Raw genomic sequence first — 16,869 nt, 5'->3', positions numbered from 1 at the left:
ACTGAATCTCAAATATCTCTCTCCTTCCTGGTAAATATCAAATCTAGCATGGAGGGAACGTCTCCTTTCCTCATCCTTGTAGTTTGTTTAACATGTTGATACAAGAATGTTTCCAGGATGAGATCTACAAATTTACAGGTCCAAAAGTCTTCTGTTTTAGCTTCATATGCTTCCCAGTCTATGGATTTCAAGTTGAAGTCGCCGACTATCAACAGTCGTGATCTATCATTATCCGCTCTCGCTATAATCTCTCTCATTATTGTTGTTTAACCTTCGCGTTTCCTATCTAGCTCCTCCTTTGACCATGTGCTGCTTGACGGTGGACTATATGCATTTATGATCATTAGATTATCATCCTCATGGCAGATCTCTAGTGCTCTTATGTCAACTTCTTGTGGATTGGCAGTCATTATTTCGTTCACCTTTAGGTGTTCTTTCACCAGCACAGCAACGCCACCGCCTTTCCTAATTTTTCTGTCCCGTCTCCAAATTGAGACGGGACAGAAACCCATAGCCCCTTGGGAATATGACCTCATTTAAAATAACATCTTCACGTTTTGTCTCCGTGAGTGCAACAATGTCTGGTGTCTGCAGCCGTATTACATCACTTAACTCCAGTATCTTCGATCTCACTCCATCTATGTTGGTGTATGCAATCTTCAGGAACTTGTTCCCCCTCTCCTTATTCTTCACTCCCCCTCTAACGATTTTGTTGGTTTGCCTTTATGTACCATTTCACTGGTCTGCCTACCCCTATCACTTTGTAGAAAAAAGAATTGATTTCTTCTTCATTCCTGCTCTCTTTTAAACGTTTTCCCTCGGCAAGGTTCAGTTTCAGCTTCTCTGTCTTCTTTTGAAAGATCTCGTCTTAATGACCACACTTTCCCATCCTCGTCACTTTGTAATTTTCTAGCATTCCTTAGTACTTCTTCCATCTGTTTGGCACAGTTTAGGGTTATCCTGAAAGGTCGATCTTCCCTTTTTACGTATCTGCCTATTCTCCTGTTGTCGCACACGTTCTCTATGGTTGTAAGACCTTCCACGAGGCCAACAATTTTATCTACTACTTTCGCTTCTTCTACAGCTCTTTCTGATCTAGATGTTATCTCCTTTTCTTTGCAACCAAAAATTATCAGGGTCTTAGTCCGATCAACTGTGTTTTGCACCAACTTCGGATTAGATGCCAATTCCTTTCTCACTTCCAGCCTAATGTTTGTTTTACTTTGGTTGCTGCAGTGTTTGGCTTCCTTTACTGCTTCTTCAATTTTTTCCTTCTCCTTGGCCACTTGTGCATAGGTGAGTTGCATATCCTTCTTGCACTGTTCTATTCCCTGTTTAACTTCTTCCATCTGTTTTTTTTCTTCAGTTCTTCTTCTTCTTCAGTTTTTTTTTGTCTTTTATGGCTTTGCAATTTGTTTCCAATTGATTCTTATCCTTGCTCAAGTCTCTCACTAAACCCTCAAGACAAAACTTTGCTTTTCAAATGGTCATTACTTTCTTTCAATTTACTTATTGTTTCTACATGAGAGTTCACTATAGTATCTAATTTTACCAACTTGTTGTGTAGACTGCTTTTATCAATGCTTTCTTCATTGAATCCCACAAATTCAAGCTCTGTTTTGTTTTTCCTCTTGCCGGTGGCCATCTTGAATGTTCTTCTCTGCACTGGAAACACTAGGGCAACTTTTTCTCATCCGATTTTTCACTTCCCTTAGCACATTCCTGTTATCTCACCTATTTTTCAAAAGCACTTTAGCTTTATGTTCTCTGGGACACCACTCACTATCATCAACCTGTACTACAATACTTAGGATTGTTGAAATATGCTGGAGCTCCTCTGATGCAAGTGTTGACCCTAGGGGTGTCACCTTTTGTATTTTGAAATTTGTGTGTGTGTGTGTGTGTGTGTGTGTGTGTGTGTGTGTGTGTGTGTGTGTGTGTGTGTGTGTGTGTGTGTACTCACCTAATTGTGCTTGCGGGGGTTGAGCTTTGGCTCTTTGGTCCCGCCTCTCAACTGTCAATCAACTGGTGTACAGATTTCTGAGCCTACTGGGTTCTATCATATCTACATTTGAAACTGTGTATGGTGTCAGCCTCCACCACATCACTTCCTAGTGCATTCCATTTATTAACTACTCTGACACACACACACATAATTGTTGAGGAAGAGACATTCTGTACTCTTGTTTCTGCTCTATGGTCATCCTTACATGGGTTTTCATATGTTGAGCCTTACCACTGACTTTCCTGGGACTCATGGCGTGATATATAATAATTACTTTAATGTTCAAAATGCAAAAAATCATCACAGAAGCGGAATTTCTTATAGGCGAAATCGTCACTAAGCGGGCAGCTGTAGTAAACTGAGGCAGGTCGGCCGCGTGACTGGGAACCACGCGCTCGGTCGACCCGAACGTGTACCAACAAATATTGGAAATCGACGACACCATCGGATGTCGAGTCGCATTTTTCGATGAAATTTACATCGTAACTCGAAATTATCGTAAGTAGGGGCAATCGTATGTCGAGGTGCCACTGTACTACAGAACTGTACTGTTCTTTATAAATGACTTTGTTTGCATTTTCTTATGCTAAAATTCCCAAATATATTAACAAAAATAAAAAAAAACATGAGAAAATGGAGATGACATGGTTTGTAATTCCACACATTGCTAGTGTGTGGGGTCCACTCTCCATAAGGCTTGTCGAGCTCCACCCTCTCATAAGGTGTGTGATTTGAATTGTCAGTGTCATATTGTGATGTAACATTCATCTTCATAGAAGATTTGCAAGTCAATGACATGGCATCATTAGAATGCGAGAGTGTTAATGGGAAGTCATAATCAAGAATCTAATATTGTGAAATAGCGCACTATAAACCCAACTAGGCTCTAAAATTTGACTCTGGTCTTTTGTGGTTTTGTGAAATAGATATTTACAATTAAATCTTACAGAATCAATTACGTTGAATGCCGATTAATAGCAGTATTAAGAGGGTTATCCCCCCCTTCTCAAGAAAACACACGTCCCTTAGATACTGTGATAAGGAAGTGTAAAATAATATGTAAATGTTACAAGACACCAAAACCTGTCTCTTCCCCCACACTGTGGCAGGCATGATAATGCATTTTACTCTACCTATTCCACTGGCTAGAGAATGGTTAAAATTAACATTCTAATTTTAGTTGTAACTAATACTACCTGTCCAAGTTTTTTGGAAATTGATTATAAATAAGGTTAAGCTTAGTGTCACACTTCATTTTGAAAGTACATACAGTATTTGATTCACAGAATGGCAACTTCACTGCTGTGTACTTTATCATCATCATTGCAATATGCTTTTTATCTGCAAAGGTATTGACAAAGGAGTAAGTTTTTTTTATCAGGTTAAAATCACACTTCATTTAAAGTGTATTGTATTTTTAGTTTTTTTTATACTGACAATCTTTGGAAGCATATTTCTCAAATGGAGGTTTGCCTTCTACTTAAACTACTTATTTGGTCATGTACAGCCAAGCATACTGGTCACTGTCTTGTCTGCCACCTCAGGCTATGGAAGATGGTCAGGGGCGGTATGGCCGGGAGTGTGATTGGTGGTCGCTGGGGGTGTGTATGTACGAAATGCTGTTTGGAGAAACTCCCTTCTATGCAGAGTCGTTGGTGGAAACGTATGGAAAAATAATGAATCATAAGGTCAGTTTTATTATATTGTGATGTAAAAAGGAGAAAAATTACCCATATTTATTGTTTCCAACATGAAATCTAATCATTAATCACATTCACCATGTGTATTTGTAATAAATTTACATGGGACGCTTGCTTATTTTGTATTTGTTATACTTTCATTGTTCCCACTTTGGGCTTGTGTTTAATGTATGTATATTTCATTATAGCTTCTTTATTTCATCATGGTCATCACCATTCTTTGAAATATTTATTACAGGTAATATGAAGAACTCTTTCAGTTTGTCATTATTTTCAGTTTGTTATTATTTTCAGTTTGTTGTTATTTTTAATGTCATTATTTTCAGTTCGTAATTATTTTCAGTTCGTTATTATTTTTAGTTAATTATTTTCAGTTTGTTATTCATTTATTTAGTTCGTTATTCGTTTGGCATTTAGTGTGTCTCCATTTGTCTTTGTTCGGGTTTATTTCATTTGCTGTGCCTTATTAAAAATACAGTGGAGGAACTTAGTTCAATGATGTAGTGCTTGAGTGAAGGTGAAGGAGTCCCAATATGTGTGTGTAAGTGTACTGCGGAAAGTAATGTTCTGCATGCTAGAACAAGAAATGTTCTGCACGCTAGAACAAGAAATGTTCTGCACGCTAGAACAAGAAATGTTCTGCACGCTAGAACAAGAAATGTTCTGCACGCTAGAACAAGAAATGTTCTGCACGCTAGAACAAGAAATGTTCTGCACGCTAGAACAAGAAATGTTCGGCACGCTAGAACAAGAAATGTTCGGCACGCTAGAACAAGAAATGTTCGGCACGCTAGAACAAGAAATGTTCGGCACGCTAGAACAAGAAATGTTCGGCACGCTAGAACAAGAAATGTTCGTCACGCTAGAACAAGAAATGTTCGTCACGCTAGAACAAGAAATGTTCGTCACGCTAGAACAAGAAATGTTCGTCACGCTAGAACAAGAAATGTTCGTCACGCTAGAACAAGAAATGTTCGTCACGCTAGAACAAGAAATGTTCGTCACGCTAGAACAAGAAATGTTCGTCACGCTAGAACAAGAAATGTTCGGCACGCTAGAACAAGAAATGTTCGGCACGCTAGAACAAGAAATGTTCGGCACGCTAGAACAAGAAATGTTCGGCACGCTAGAACAAGAAATGTTCGGCACGCTAGAACAAGAAATGTTCGGCACGCTAGAACAAGAAATGTTCGGCACGCTAGAACAAGAAATGTTCGGCACGCTAGAACAAGAAATGTTCGGCACGCTAGAACAAGAAATGTTCGGCACGCTAGAACAAGAAATGTTCGGCACGCTAGAACAAGAAATGTTCGGCACGCTAGAACAAGAAATGTTCGGCACGCTAGAACAAGAAATGTTCGGCACGCTAGAACAAGAAATGTTCGGCACGCTAGAACAAGAAATGTTCGGCACGCTAGAACAAGAAATGTTCGGCACGCTAGAACAAGAAATGTTCGGCACGCTAGAACAAGAAATGTTCGGCACGCTAGAACAAGAAATGTTCGGCACGCTAGAACAAGAAATGTTCGGCACGCTAGAACAAGAAATGTTCGGCACGCTAGAACAAGAAATGTTCGGCACGCTAGAACAAGAAATGTTCGGCACGCTAGAACAAGAAATGTTCGGCACGCTAGAACAAGAAATGTTCGGCACGCTAGAACAAGAAATGTTCGGCACGCTAGAACAAGAAATGTTCGGCACGCTAGAACAAGAAATGTTCGGCACGCTAGAACAAGAAATGTTCGGCACGCTAGAACAAGAAATGTTCGGCACGCTAGAACAAGAAATGTTCGGCACGCTAGAACAAGAAATGTTCGGCACGCTAGAACAAGAAATGTTCGGCACGCTAGAACAAGAAATGTTCGGCACGCTAGAACAAGAAATGTTCGGCACGCTAGAACAAGAAATGTTCGGCACGCTAGAACAAGAAATGTTCGGCACGCTAGAACAAGAAATGTTCGGCACGCTAGAACAAGAAATGTTCGGCACGCTAGAACAAGAAATGTTCGGCACGCTAGAACAAGAAATGTTCGGCACGCTAGAACAAGAAATGTTCGGCACGCTAGAACAAGAAATGTTCGGCACGCTAGAACAAGAAATGTTCGGCACGCTAGAACAAGAAATGTTCGGCACGCTAGAACAAGAAATGTTCGGCACGCTAGAACAAGAAATGTTCGGCACGCTAGAACAAGAAATGTTCGGCACGCTAGAACAAGAAATGTTCGGCACGCTAGAACAAGAAATGTTCGGCACGCTAGAACAAGAAATGTTCGGCACGCTAGAACAAGAAATGTTCGGCACGCTAGAACAAGAAATGTTCGGCACGCTAGAACAAGAAATGTTCGGCACGCTAGAACAAAGAAATATAATAGTGACACCTTACTTGAATGAAGTGAGAGACCAGATTTTTTTTTTCTTTAAGATTCTGGTCCTCTCAGTAAGTTTTGCCATTTATCACTATTGGCAATAATTTTTTTTGTCCGATTGCAAAGGGTAGAACACATCTTTGTGCATACAGGTATATTGATAAAATGTGTTATGGTCGAATGTGGTACTGTATGTTGTTTGAATATGGTCGAAGGGGTTTAATCAGTGAAGCTCGTCTTCACTGCATTTCATATGTTCTTTTTCACTTGGGAAGGAAGTTGAAAAATTTATTACGAAGTTCATTTTATAGTTTTATTGGGTCTGGCACATGTTAAAGGGTACATTTGGATGAAATGAACTTCAACATTCTTGTTAATTTTTATAGTAGTATTTAGGTATACAATGCAATAGTATTGTATGCAGTACAAAAAAGAAAATGAAACAAAATATCCCATCATCACTGCATGCACACTAGACTGCAAACAAAGTTATAAGCAGTCTTGTCAAACTATCTATACAGTACCTTGAAATCTTGAACATATTTAATAGTGAGCGGTTGCAACCAGTCCTCTTTCTCATTTGGCACTTATCAGGCTTGCTCACTTTTCTCAGTTATTTGCAGTTTTTCTTCCATGATAGATTACTCTTCTTTCCCTTCCTGGTACAGTAGACATATTTTTGACTCACAGATAATGAAATAACCCAAGAAAAATGGATAAAATTATTGAGTACCAAGATGTAGTGTCCCACAGTCACCACACTAGTTACAGTAGAATATAACCACCACAGAAGTCGCCGAAACTGTCACTGTTTAGGAAAGAGGAATAGTAACTACAGATTATTATCCCGCTTAAAAAAGAGATAAAAAAAAGAAATACGAGTATTTTTTCAGCCAAGTTGGACTGGTCTATCAAGACAGCTTGAAGCAAAAAGCATATGCTGGCTCATTAAGATGTTGTCCATTAGCCAATTCTTTTCAGTCTACCAAGGATCACTTTTTTTTAATAGCAAATCTTGGCAAAAGATTTGGTGGACTGTAATCATTGGTAGAATGGGACAGTTTGTTCCAATTACTGTAGTGTGAATGAGGTGCACCGGTAACAGTTTGTTCCAATTACTGTAGTGTGAGTGAGGTGCACCTGTAACAGTTTGTTCCAATTACTGTAGTTTGAGTGAGGTGCACCTGTAACAGTTTGTTCCAATTACTGTAGTTTGAGTGAGGTGCACCTGTAATGAATATTTTTTTCCAGCATACAAAATTTAGTTAGCTAATTACTGTTGATCTTTAATTATTAATTGAAGACTTTGAATTATTTCCAGAATTGTTTTGATTTTCCAACTGACCTAGGCTATGATGTAAGCGAAGAAGCGAAAGAACTTATGAGACAACTTATATGTGCGTCAGAATACAGATTAGGCAAAAATGGCATTAGTGACTTTAAGGTAAGTAAGTGTTATAATTTAATACTACAGTATATTTCATTATTAATTTCTGTATATATTTGATAGGTATTGTATCTATTATAGAAACATTGATATAAAAGTAAATTATAGTACTATGTCTAGAAATACACTTGGTGTCTTTAAACACAGTCCCTGTAGGTCATACAGTATAGGAAGTTTGCCTGGAGAGGGTCTTGGGAGGTCTACTCCCTGAGCCCGACCTGAGGCCAGGCTTGACTTGTGATAATTTGGTCCAACAGGCTGTTGCTTGCAGCTGCCCACAGGCCCACATATCCACTACAGCTTGGTTGATCCAGTGCTTCTTGCAAGAACTTGTCTAATTTGTTCTTAAAGAAGTTCATCTTTGTTCCAGCAATATTTCTAATGCTTGCTGGGAGAGCATTGAACAGCTGTGGACCTCTGATATTCAGACAGTGTGCCTATGGCATTGAGGGGTTAAGTTAAGGGAGAATGCCAAGTTTACATAAAGATACAGTATTACATTTTTTCAGCAAACAGTAGTATTTATTAAATATATTAAATGGAGGGAAATTTGTGTACAAGCTAATAAGTGGCACCTGTTAATCAGATATTTATTACATACCAAATTTAAAGTGTGATTTGATTAAGCTCATGGATATCTTAACTTTGGTAGAATCATCCATGGTTTGCTGGTGTAGATTGGGAGACGCTAAGAGACAGCACGGCTCCATATATTCCCGAAGTTTCCAGTCCAACCGATACAAGTAATTTTGATGTTGACGATTCAGAAGCACGCAGCCAGGATGCCTGCCCTCCACCTGCAAATGCTGCCTTCAGTGCTCTACATTTACCTTTTGTGGGCTTTTCATTTACTCAGGGAAGGTAAGCATGAGTGTATAAGAAAGTTTTTATCAAACTGTTTTAATCATTTAGATTTTATCAAACTTTAATTGTTAATTCAGTCAAACATTTCTCTCTTCACAGGTACATAGTGTTAATACTGATGTAGGGTAAACGCTTGTCTTTCCTTTAATTCGTAAATATAATTTGTGTATTAAATGTAAAATACAGTATATACTGTATATGTAATTCATAATTGTTTTAGACAAATCTAATAAAAATTGGTATCCTTTTAATTTTTTAGCAAAATTTTTTAATTTTACTATTACACTTAAAGTTCCTGATATTTAGTTTTTAATATGCTTTGTCAGCTGATGAGGCTTTGCCCAAAGCCCTCTAATTAACAGCCCATGGAAATAGGAAACAGTAATTAAAATGTACACATCATACATAACATCTGATAAAATAAGAAATGATTACATCAAGGTACGTATACAATATCAATGATGTTGTACCTTGAGAAAGGATGGAGGTTAAATCCAAAATTTTGGTTTTGAATGCGCTTAAGCATAAATTGGGCTTTTCCTTCACCTTCATTGAAGCACTATGGCACTATAGTAATTTTGTGGAGTAGAAAGGGTATAGGTGGAAGTATGGTCTTAGCTTATTAGTACAATTTAGTGTGTTATTTAAGTTTTATTATTTTGTGAAATAATTAATACAACTAAAAGGGAAACATTATAAATCATGGGTTTATTTACTGCTTTCATTATAATGCTGACCACCTATTAATATAAAAATAATCATCGACCTAGTAATATATTGTAGTTGATGAATGTATTATATTATGCAGTAGTTGTTGGGGCAAGATTTGAATGACTGAATTTCTAGTAAAGAATTGTTAGAGCATGAATGATCATTATTATATTGAATATCTAGAAAGTTGTAGCAAGGTATTTTAGTTGCATTGTATTGTTAGGTTATTAGCTTCATTTATTATTGTGTAGCAAAAATATAAGGTGGAGGTTAACATTACACACAGAAATCACAATGGCGTGATGAATCAAATGAACAGATCCACAAGGGCCGTGACGAGGATTCGAACCTACGTCCGAGAGTATCCCAGATGCTGCCTTAATTGGCTGAGCTATGACATGGTCAAAGAGAGTTGAAACCGAAGTTCTACTAAACTTACTGGATCCTGCAGCCTCTCCGAGGCCCAAACCAGGGTTTTACACAACTCTCCCATGCACTCGAGCTATGTCAATAAGCCATTCTCCCTCTTCGCCCTTACTTCATTACACACCGAGGTTTGTGCCTCAGAGAGGCTGCAGGATCCAATAAGTTCAGTAGAACTTCGGTTTCAACTCTTTTTTTTGATCATGTCGTAGTTCAGTCGATAAAGGCAGCGTCTGGGATGCTCCCGGACGTAGGTTCGAATCCTCGTCACGGCCATTGTGGTTTTGTTCATCTGGTGGTTAACATATGAAGGGAGAGACATAATTACATATTTACATGGGGGATGTAAAGGAATTTGGACTTAAGAATGCTTTGGTTTTGTGTACATTCATGAAGACCATTAAGTTTACACTCGAGGAAGTACATATTTGAAGTTGAATGATTGAGTGAGCATGTTTGATGAGTGTGGAAGTACTAAGGAAGTGTACATCATCATCATGACTTCAGTATATTTAAGAGTATGGCAACACTATGTTTTGATTATTTATAGCTGAAATAGTTTAAAATGATTTAACTTGTAAAATTGTTTGAAAATTTAGTTTTGAGTAATGGTATATACAGTATGTTGATACTGCAAATTGTGAAATGAGTTATTCCGTTTGGTAGTAAGTTTTCCTGTATCAAAATTTGTTAGCATTTTATTATTTTATTTTCAGCCAAATCGGTGACAAGGGATGTTTAATGACCGTGTCACTCACCGCATCAGTGCATGTTGGGCCCCCGTCAGATGTGATATCCTACGAGAGACGTATTAAATGTCTTGAGTCGGAAAACAGAGAATTAGTGAAGTTAACAGATAGAATAGATGGAAGTACAGGTTCAACTTCTGAAGAATTAAAAAAATTAGTAGACCAGGTGCAGGTTCTCAACAAGCAAAATCAAGGTTTGTAAGCTTTGTGTTCTTAATGTGGTATTTTTTTATAAAGCAATTGTAATCAAAGTACAGTATAGTAATATTCGTATATAAAAGTCTAGTATTAATATAGATTAGTATATTTTGGTAGCAGTCTTTTTGTAAACATATGTTGTTGAATATGACCGAAAGGGTAAGATTAATGATTCTAACACGAATCTTCTCTCTATTTTTAAAGTAAACAACTTTACTTCTCAATATTTCTTGAAGAAAAACGTAAGAACTATTAAGAAGATTCGTGTTAGAATCATTAATCTTACCCTTTCGGTCATATTCAACAACATAATAATATAGTTGTATAATAATACAGTAAAAGTATAGAGAATAATTTTGTAGTGGTCCTCTTATTAAAGAGTTCACGTATGATCTGACAGGGTAAGATATAATAAATAATAGATGCAGTTTCCCAACATTGAAAATTACAGTTTAGACCTCCTTATTATTTACTGGGTGAAGCAGTCTGCCTCTTATGGACTCAAGCCCATGGAGTCCTCTAAATAAATCCTGTGCGACCGCCAGAAACCCCGTGCTCGATTGTCAGCTCAGGATGTGTTATCAGGAGATGGCAGCCAACACAGCAAACTTACGAACGTCATGGGCACGGGGATAGACCACAAGCTGGCTAGACCGAATAACCCTGCGGACGACCCGAGAGACCCAAACCCTAGAACAGGGAAGAAGGGAAACTGGATCAACCCAAAGCATGTCCCCGGTCACAGAGGCCGTGGCGTGCAAAAACCGGCGGAGAGCCGCAACTGGACACAACACATGATGCACCCCCGGCCTGACCAACCAAGCATCAATAACCCAAGGATCCCTCCGGAAAACAGCAGTCTCATTCTTTGCCAGAAAAGGAGGAGACGTCTGTAAACAAACGAACTCATCTCCTCGACCAAAAGAGCAGAAACCCCTGCGCCGGAGGAAAGCATGAAGCTCCTCAACCCTACCCCCAGAGGCCAATGCCAACAAGAAAAAGAGCCTTAGAAAACAATCCTGAACTGAAGGGGCCACAACAAACCGAGAAGACAAATAAGAAAGCACTCTGTCCGAAGACCAGGATGGCTCAGGCAGCGCACGAGCAGGCCGGAGGTGAAACAATGCCCGAGACAGCTTGCGAAACGGTGCAGAAGTAACATCAATAACGAAAGCAAGCTGCAGCAGCTATGCCAACGCCGCATGATAAGAGGCAACAGTATTCGGCATAAGATGACGGTCCTTATGCCGAAAGAGGTGGTTCTCATATTATCTATTCCTGCCCCCTATGGTTCATTGTCATTAGGACGAGTGGAGCCATGCTTTGCATTCCTGGCTGCGGATTTTTATTTGTATTTATATTACGTACTGCATCTTTGTATTTTAGTGCAGTACATGTCCTCTGGTGTTCTCCTTCTCCATACATCGGCGGTGCATGTGTCGTCTGCACTGCTGGAGCTGTTTCCGTCATTTCTGCCGGATGCAGTTTCGCAAAATTTTGATTCATGTTTCACTTGTCGGCTAGTGGTGCTCATTTCCTTGTTGGCTTCTGCCTGGGCTCTTGCTCATCGTTTTTTTTTTTTTGTTGCCAGTTATCCTAGCTGTTTGCGGAGTATGCATTTGGGCAGTTTCTGCTAGCAGCAGCTTCTAGTTGTCGGCCATGTCGGCCTTGTTGGTTCTTCAGCGGTCCTCGGGGGGGGGGGGGGGGGGGGGGGGTTCTTCTTGCCAGGGATTTGGTTCTCTCTCCACTCGCCTGGTTTGGATTCCTGGTGACCTAGTGGAGGTTCCATCTGGTTCCCTGACAGTCTTGGTTCAGGCACTGCTTGCTCGGTGTCCACTTTCCGATGCTCGGTCCAGTCCATTACGTGGCTGGTTCGGTATTCTCTTCAAGTCTTTGCGTTTGGTTCTTTTTGACTTTAGTCTGTCACCATCTGCAATCAGGCCTGGATCCAGCAACCAGGAGGCCTGGTCGACGACCGGGCCGCGGGGACACTAAGCCCCGGAAGCACCTCAAGGTATCTGTTTGGTGGTCAGGTGGTTTTGTTGAGAGTCCCACCTGGGTGCTTCGATGTGCCTCGTGCGGCGCTGGCGGAGCTGCTATAGCTTGCTTCTGGTTTTGATGTTTCTTCTGCACCATTTCACAAGCTGTCTCAGGCGTTTTTACCTCTGGCCGGCTCAGGCGGTGCCTGAGCCGTCCTGGTCTTGGCCTGGAGACGCTCTTCTTTCCCCTCGGTTTCTTGTGGCTCCTTAGGTTCAAGTTTGTTTTCCAGAGGGGTCCCTGGGATTGTTGTTGCTTGTTTGGTTTGGCCAGGGGTGTATCTTCTTGTGTCCGGTTGTGGCTGCTTGCCATTGCCTGTGTACTCACCTAATTGTACTCACCTAATTGTGCTTGCGGGGGTTGAGCTTTGTCTCTTTGGTCCCGCCTCTCAACTGTCAATCAACTGGTGTACAGATTCCTGAGCCTACTGGGCTCTATCATATCTACATTTGAAACTGTGTATGGAGTCAGCCTCCACCACATCACTGCCTAATGCATTCCATTTATTAACTACTGACACTGAAAAAATTCTTTCTAATGTCTCTGTGGCTCATCTGGGTACTAAGTTTCTACCTGTGTCCCCTTGTTTGTGTGTGCTGCGGCCTCTGTGACCCTGGACGTGTTTTGCGTTGGCTGGGTTCCCTTCGTCCCTGTTCTGGGGTTCGGGTTTCTTGGGTCGTCTGCGGGGTCATTTGGTGTTGCCAGTTGTTTTGCTTTTGGGTTTCCGCCTCCCAGGTTTGTCCCACTTTTATCCTTGTCTTTGGGTAGTTAGCCCTGGGGAGCCGAAGGGGCTCCCCCCAGAAATCCAGTGTTGAATGTAATGAAACGGCATTTTCTGGGTGAGACCCAGAGGCTCCCTGGCATACCTCCCTCCCTCCGACTTGGGTCGCCGGTGGAGGGTCTGGGGCTCTCCCTTCTCCCTCCCGGGGAGGGGTGGGTTGCTCAGACGATGGCGCATTGGTAACGAAATGATGTCTTGCTCGTTTTTCTTCATGGGGAGTTCTATCCACTCGTTCAGTTTTGGTAGCAATTCTTAACCAGAATGGGGGATATTTTGGTGTGCCTATCTTTCTGGGTGCCCGACCCGGTTAATGGCAGACACTGAGTACTTCTAAATTATATATAGGGTGTGTCTATAAGCCATTGCTCCTGACGCCTCTCTGAGGGGGCCAGGTTCTGGCGCGAGGTCCCCGGTAAGGCTAGAACTCCACGTACATTGATGCCCGAAGCTAATACTCCAAATCAACCTAGATAGCTCTGGGAAGTCTCCGGGTTTCACCCAGAAAATGGCATTTCATTACATTCAACGCTGGTTTTTTATTGTTCAATTTTGTGTATAGGCGGTATCTTATTACAAATCTGCTAGAACCTGGCTGGCCTGTTCTGATGGATAAGTTATCTGCACCAATGAACTAGATAATGTTCCTCCCATTATATCCAGAATTCTGATCTCTTACGGTTCCATCACTTCGTTATGTGGTGCTAACTAATGTAAATAATATTTTAATTTGTATAATTTTGAAATTAAAATTAACTTGTTTATGAATTGCCTTTGTTTTTGACAGAATTATCTTATGAAGTGTCTAGCTTAAAGAGACGAGCAACAGATGGAATGAGTGAAGCAGAGGTAAAGCTTAAGGAAATGGACCGCCAGATGAAGGCAGCAATGCAGGACAAGGAGAATGCAAATAGAGTAAGTTAAACAATTGTTATAATCATACCTTGTTTTGCATTATTCAGTTAATATTCAAGGAATTTTTGTGCCTTAGATATTTATATATATATTTTTTTGTTTTTCTTGACTAGTGTTATTCGATAACGGGTTTTAGCAGTATACAATATTTCACAGAAATCAATTTGCTGCAACATTTTATTCACTCAATCTTATGTTATACAACCTTATCTTTCTCAACCTTTGTATGTATTATTATGATACAACTCTCATTCTGCACACACATTGTGGGTGGAAATTTGATATGCACCGTGTGTGTGAGGCGACCACACATGGTACATATTGGTAGTCATGGCTCCATACAAGGTGCATTTCATTCCCTCGTGGCTTTTGTAGTGTATCAAACATTTTGACATGGAACTATTGTATCAGAGCACTGTGTAGAGAGTCTTGGCTATCAATTACTGTTACCAAACTCCTAGGTTCTTTAGTCTTATTCTGGGTAGTCATTGGGATTTCATTAATGAGGCATGTTGATGGACAGGTAAAAGTACAAAACTTTTACCTTGTATTACTCGGCTTTGGTGGATTCTCTTTTACTTGCCTTTGGGAGTAGAAGTTTCTTTTCCCCCCCTATCTCTCTATTAAGTTACTAGGGCATTTTTCCATCCCTAGGAATGCTCCAGAGCCTACTTGGTTATTTAATAAAGTTTTGGAGTTTCCTTATTTTTAGGTTTCTCCTTTTGAGTATTCCTTTTTCAGGGTGGCTTTTTTGTTGGGCCTGGTTTCTGGGAGCTGCATTAGTGAGCATTATGCTTTTAACCAAAAGAAGGGTTTCTGGTTAATTGGCCAAGGTTATTATCATTGTCTCCATTTCAGCCTTCTCCATTGATTTTAACTTAATCTTGTTTCTTCAAGAGTGGTCCTTTAGTCATTGATGCTTACCTGCTTGATACGTGCTTGATGGGGTTCTGGGAGTTCTCCTACTCTCAAGCCCGGCCCGAGGCCAGGCTTGACTTGTGAGAAGTCACAAGTAAGACTTGTAAGATGCTTAGTTCATCATACTATCCAGTCGCCACATTTCTGCAATCCAGTATTTACAAACTAAATGGCACCCTTTTGCAAGATCGGCTTTCACAGGGCATGCAACGGGTTGCTCGTTTAAGTCAATGTGACATTTATCTATTTACTCATAATGTGTGTCAGTTTGCTACAGTGGTATCCTTCTTTTCTAATACCCATGGCAAATTTTAGGGCTCTCGATTTTTGGTGGTGTGCTTTACTTGAATGTTTTGTGTCTTTGATTTGATGCTGATGCACCTTTTTACCAAGCTCTTCTCTTGGGCCTTCTTTTCCCATGTTAGCTACCGAGGAAACCAGCCTGGAAATATAGTATTTAATGTAAGGAAATGCCTCTTTCTGGATAGTTACTCAGTAGATTCTGACTCCTTCCCTGTTGGGTCATTCTTGCCTTAAAAGTTTGGGGTCTTTCCGGGTGCTGTGCTTTAACTTCAAGACATCCTACAATTATCTTGCATTTTACTCCCTTTTTGGATGCCATTTTACTCCCTTTTTGGATGACATTTCTAAAGCATTTTACAGTACTTTAGGTACTGTATTTATGGCAAGAAAGTGGTGGGAGTATTTAGCAATGACGTTGAGGTTAGTGTTTTATTGACAAATGAATGGGCCTTTCGGAATTTCTGGGGTATTTAAGATTTCCCTATGTACAGTTAACTTCGCTCGGTACAAAATCACTTTGTCCAAGGTTTTCCTGGAATACTTGTCTTTCACAGAATGAGGGCTGACTGTATTTAAATATCCTAAATTTTATTTTAATATTAAGCTACTGTTTTTCAGGAAATTGCAGATCTACAAGAAAAATTGACATTACAAACAAAAGAATTACAAGATGCACTAACCCAAAGAAAGTTGGCAATGTCGGAATACAGTGAAGTTTCAGATAAGTAAGTCATTTAAGTTATTGCTATAATTTATCATTAATGAATAACAATAAATTGGAGAATATTGCATAGCATGTATTTTGTTTTTGTTTTTATCTGTATTAAAATTAATTAAATGAACTTTTTTTTTTTTTTTTAGATTAACAGAATTAAGAAATCAAAAGCAAAAATTTTCCCGACAAGTTCGGGATAAGGAGGAGGAACTTGAGACAGCAATGCAAAAAATTGACACTTTGAGACAAGATCTACGGAGAGCAGAAAAACTTAGACGTGAATTGGAAGTAAGTGATGGTATTTTATTTTGTGTTCTTATTCTGACCAATGTAAAACTCCTAATTTGATCAGTTGTCAGTGCCTATTATCATGCTCATTATGAGAGTAAGATTTGGCTATTTGGTACCACCTAGCTTTTGATACTTGGGGACTTTAAATTTAAATCCTGTATGTGTTCACTGTATGTTCACTGGCATCCTGTGATTTCCACATAAATTAGGAATAGGAGGTTTATGTGATACACGTATAGAGAGTATTTTATTTTATACAGTACTGTATGTCATCCTTATTACCTTGTTTCCCACTTGAATAGCATGAGTACATGTCAGTCTAGAGACAAAAAAGTGAGCATTCGTTATATTAAAAAATTCTATCCATTCACTCAGCATTCTATATCTTACATGTAACATTGCTTGATGGACAACCAGCACCAACATACACCAGTAAATCATCTGCATCA

The 16,869-nt window shown here is 39.7% G+C and overlaps 1 protein-coding gene across 6 annotated transcripts in view; it reads left to right on the top strand.

The window, feature by feature from the left end:
- Nucleotides 1-16,869, top strand: part of gek (serine/threonine-protein kinase gek) — a 494,332-nt gene that overhangs the window by 250,888 nt on the left and 226,575 nt on the right. For all 6 annotated transcript variants that reach the window (XM_069304649.1, XM_069304648.1, XM_069304646.1 and 3 more), the window contains exons 7-13: nt 3,550-3,693; nt 7,393-7,515; nt 8,171-8,379; nt 10,233-10,459; nt 14,066-14,193; nt 16,033-16,139; nt 16,276-16,417. In XM_069304649.1, coding sequence (XP_069160750.1) covers nt 3,550-3,693; nt 7,393-7,515; nt 8,171-8,379; nt 10,233-10,459; nt 14,066-14,193; nt 16,033-16,139; nt 16,276-16,417 — 1,080 coding nt within the window. The remainder of the gene's footprint in view (nt 1-3,549; nt 3,694-7,392; nt 7,516-8,170; nt 8,380-10,232; nt 10,460-14,065; nt 14,194-16,032; nt 16,140-16,275; nt 16,418-16,869) is intronic.

Source organism: Procambarus clarkii, chromosome 52 (assembly GCF_040958095.1).
Source record: "Procambarus clarkii isolate CNS0578487 chromosome 52, FALCON_Pclarkii_2.0, whole genome shotgun sequence".
Taxonomy (NCBI): domain Eukaryota; kingdom Metazoa; phylum Arthropoda; class Malacostraca; order Decapoda; family Cambaridae; genus Procambarus; species Procambarus clarkii.
The sequence above is the reverse complement of the archived record's forward strand: the minus strand, read 5'-3'. Positions and strand labels throughout refer to the sequence as shown.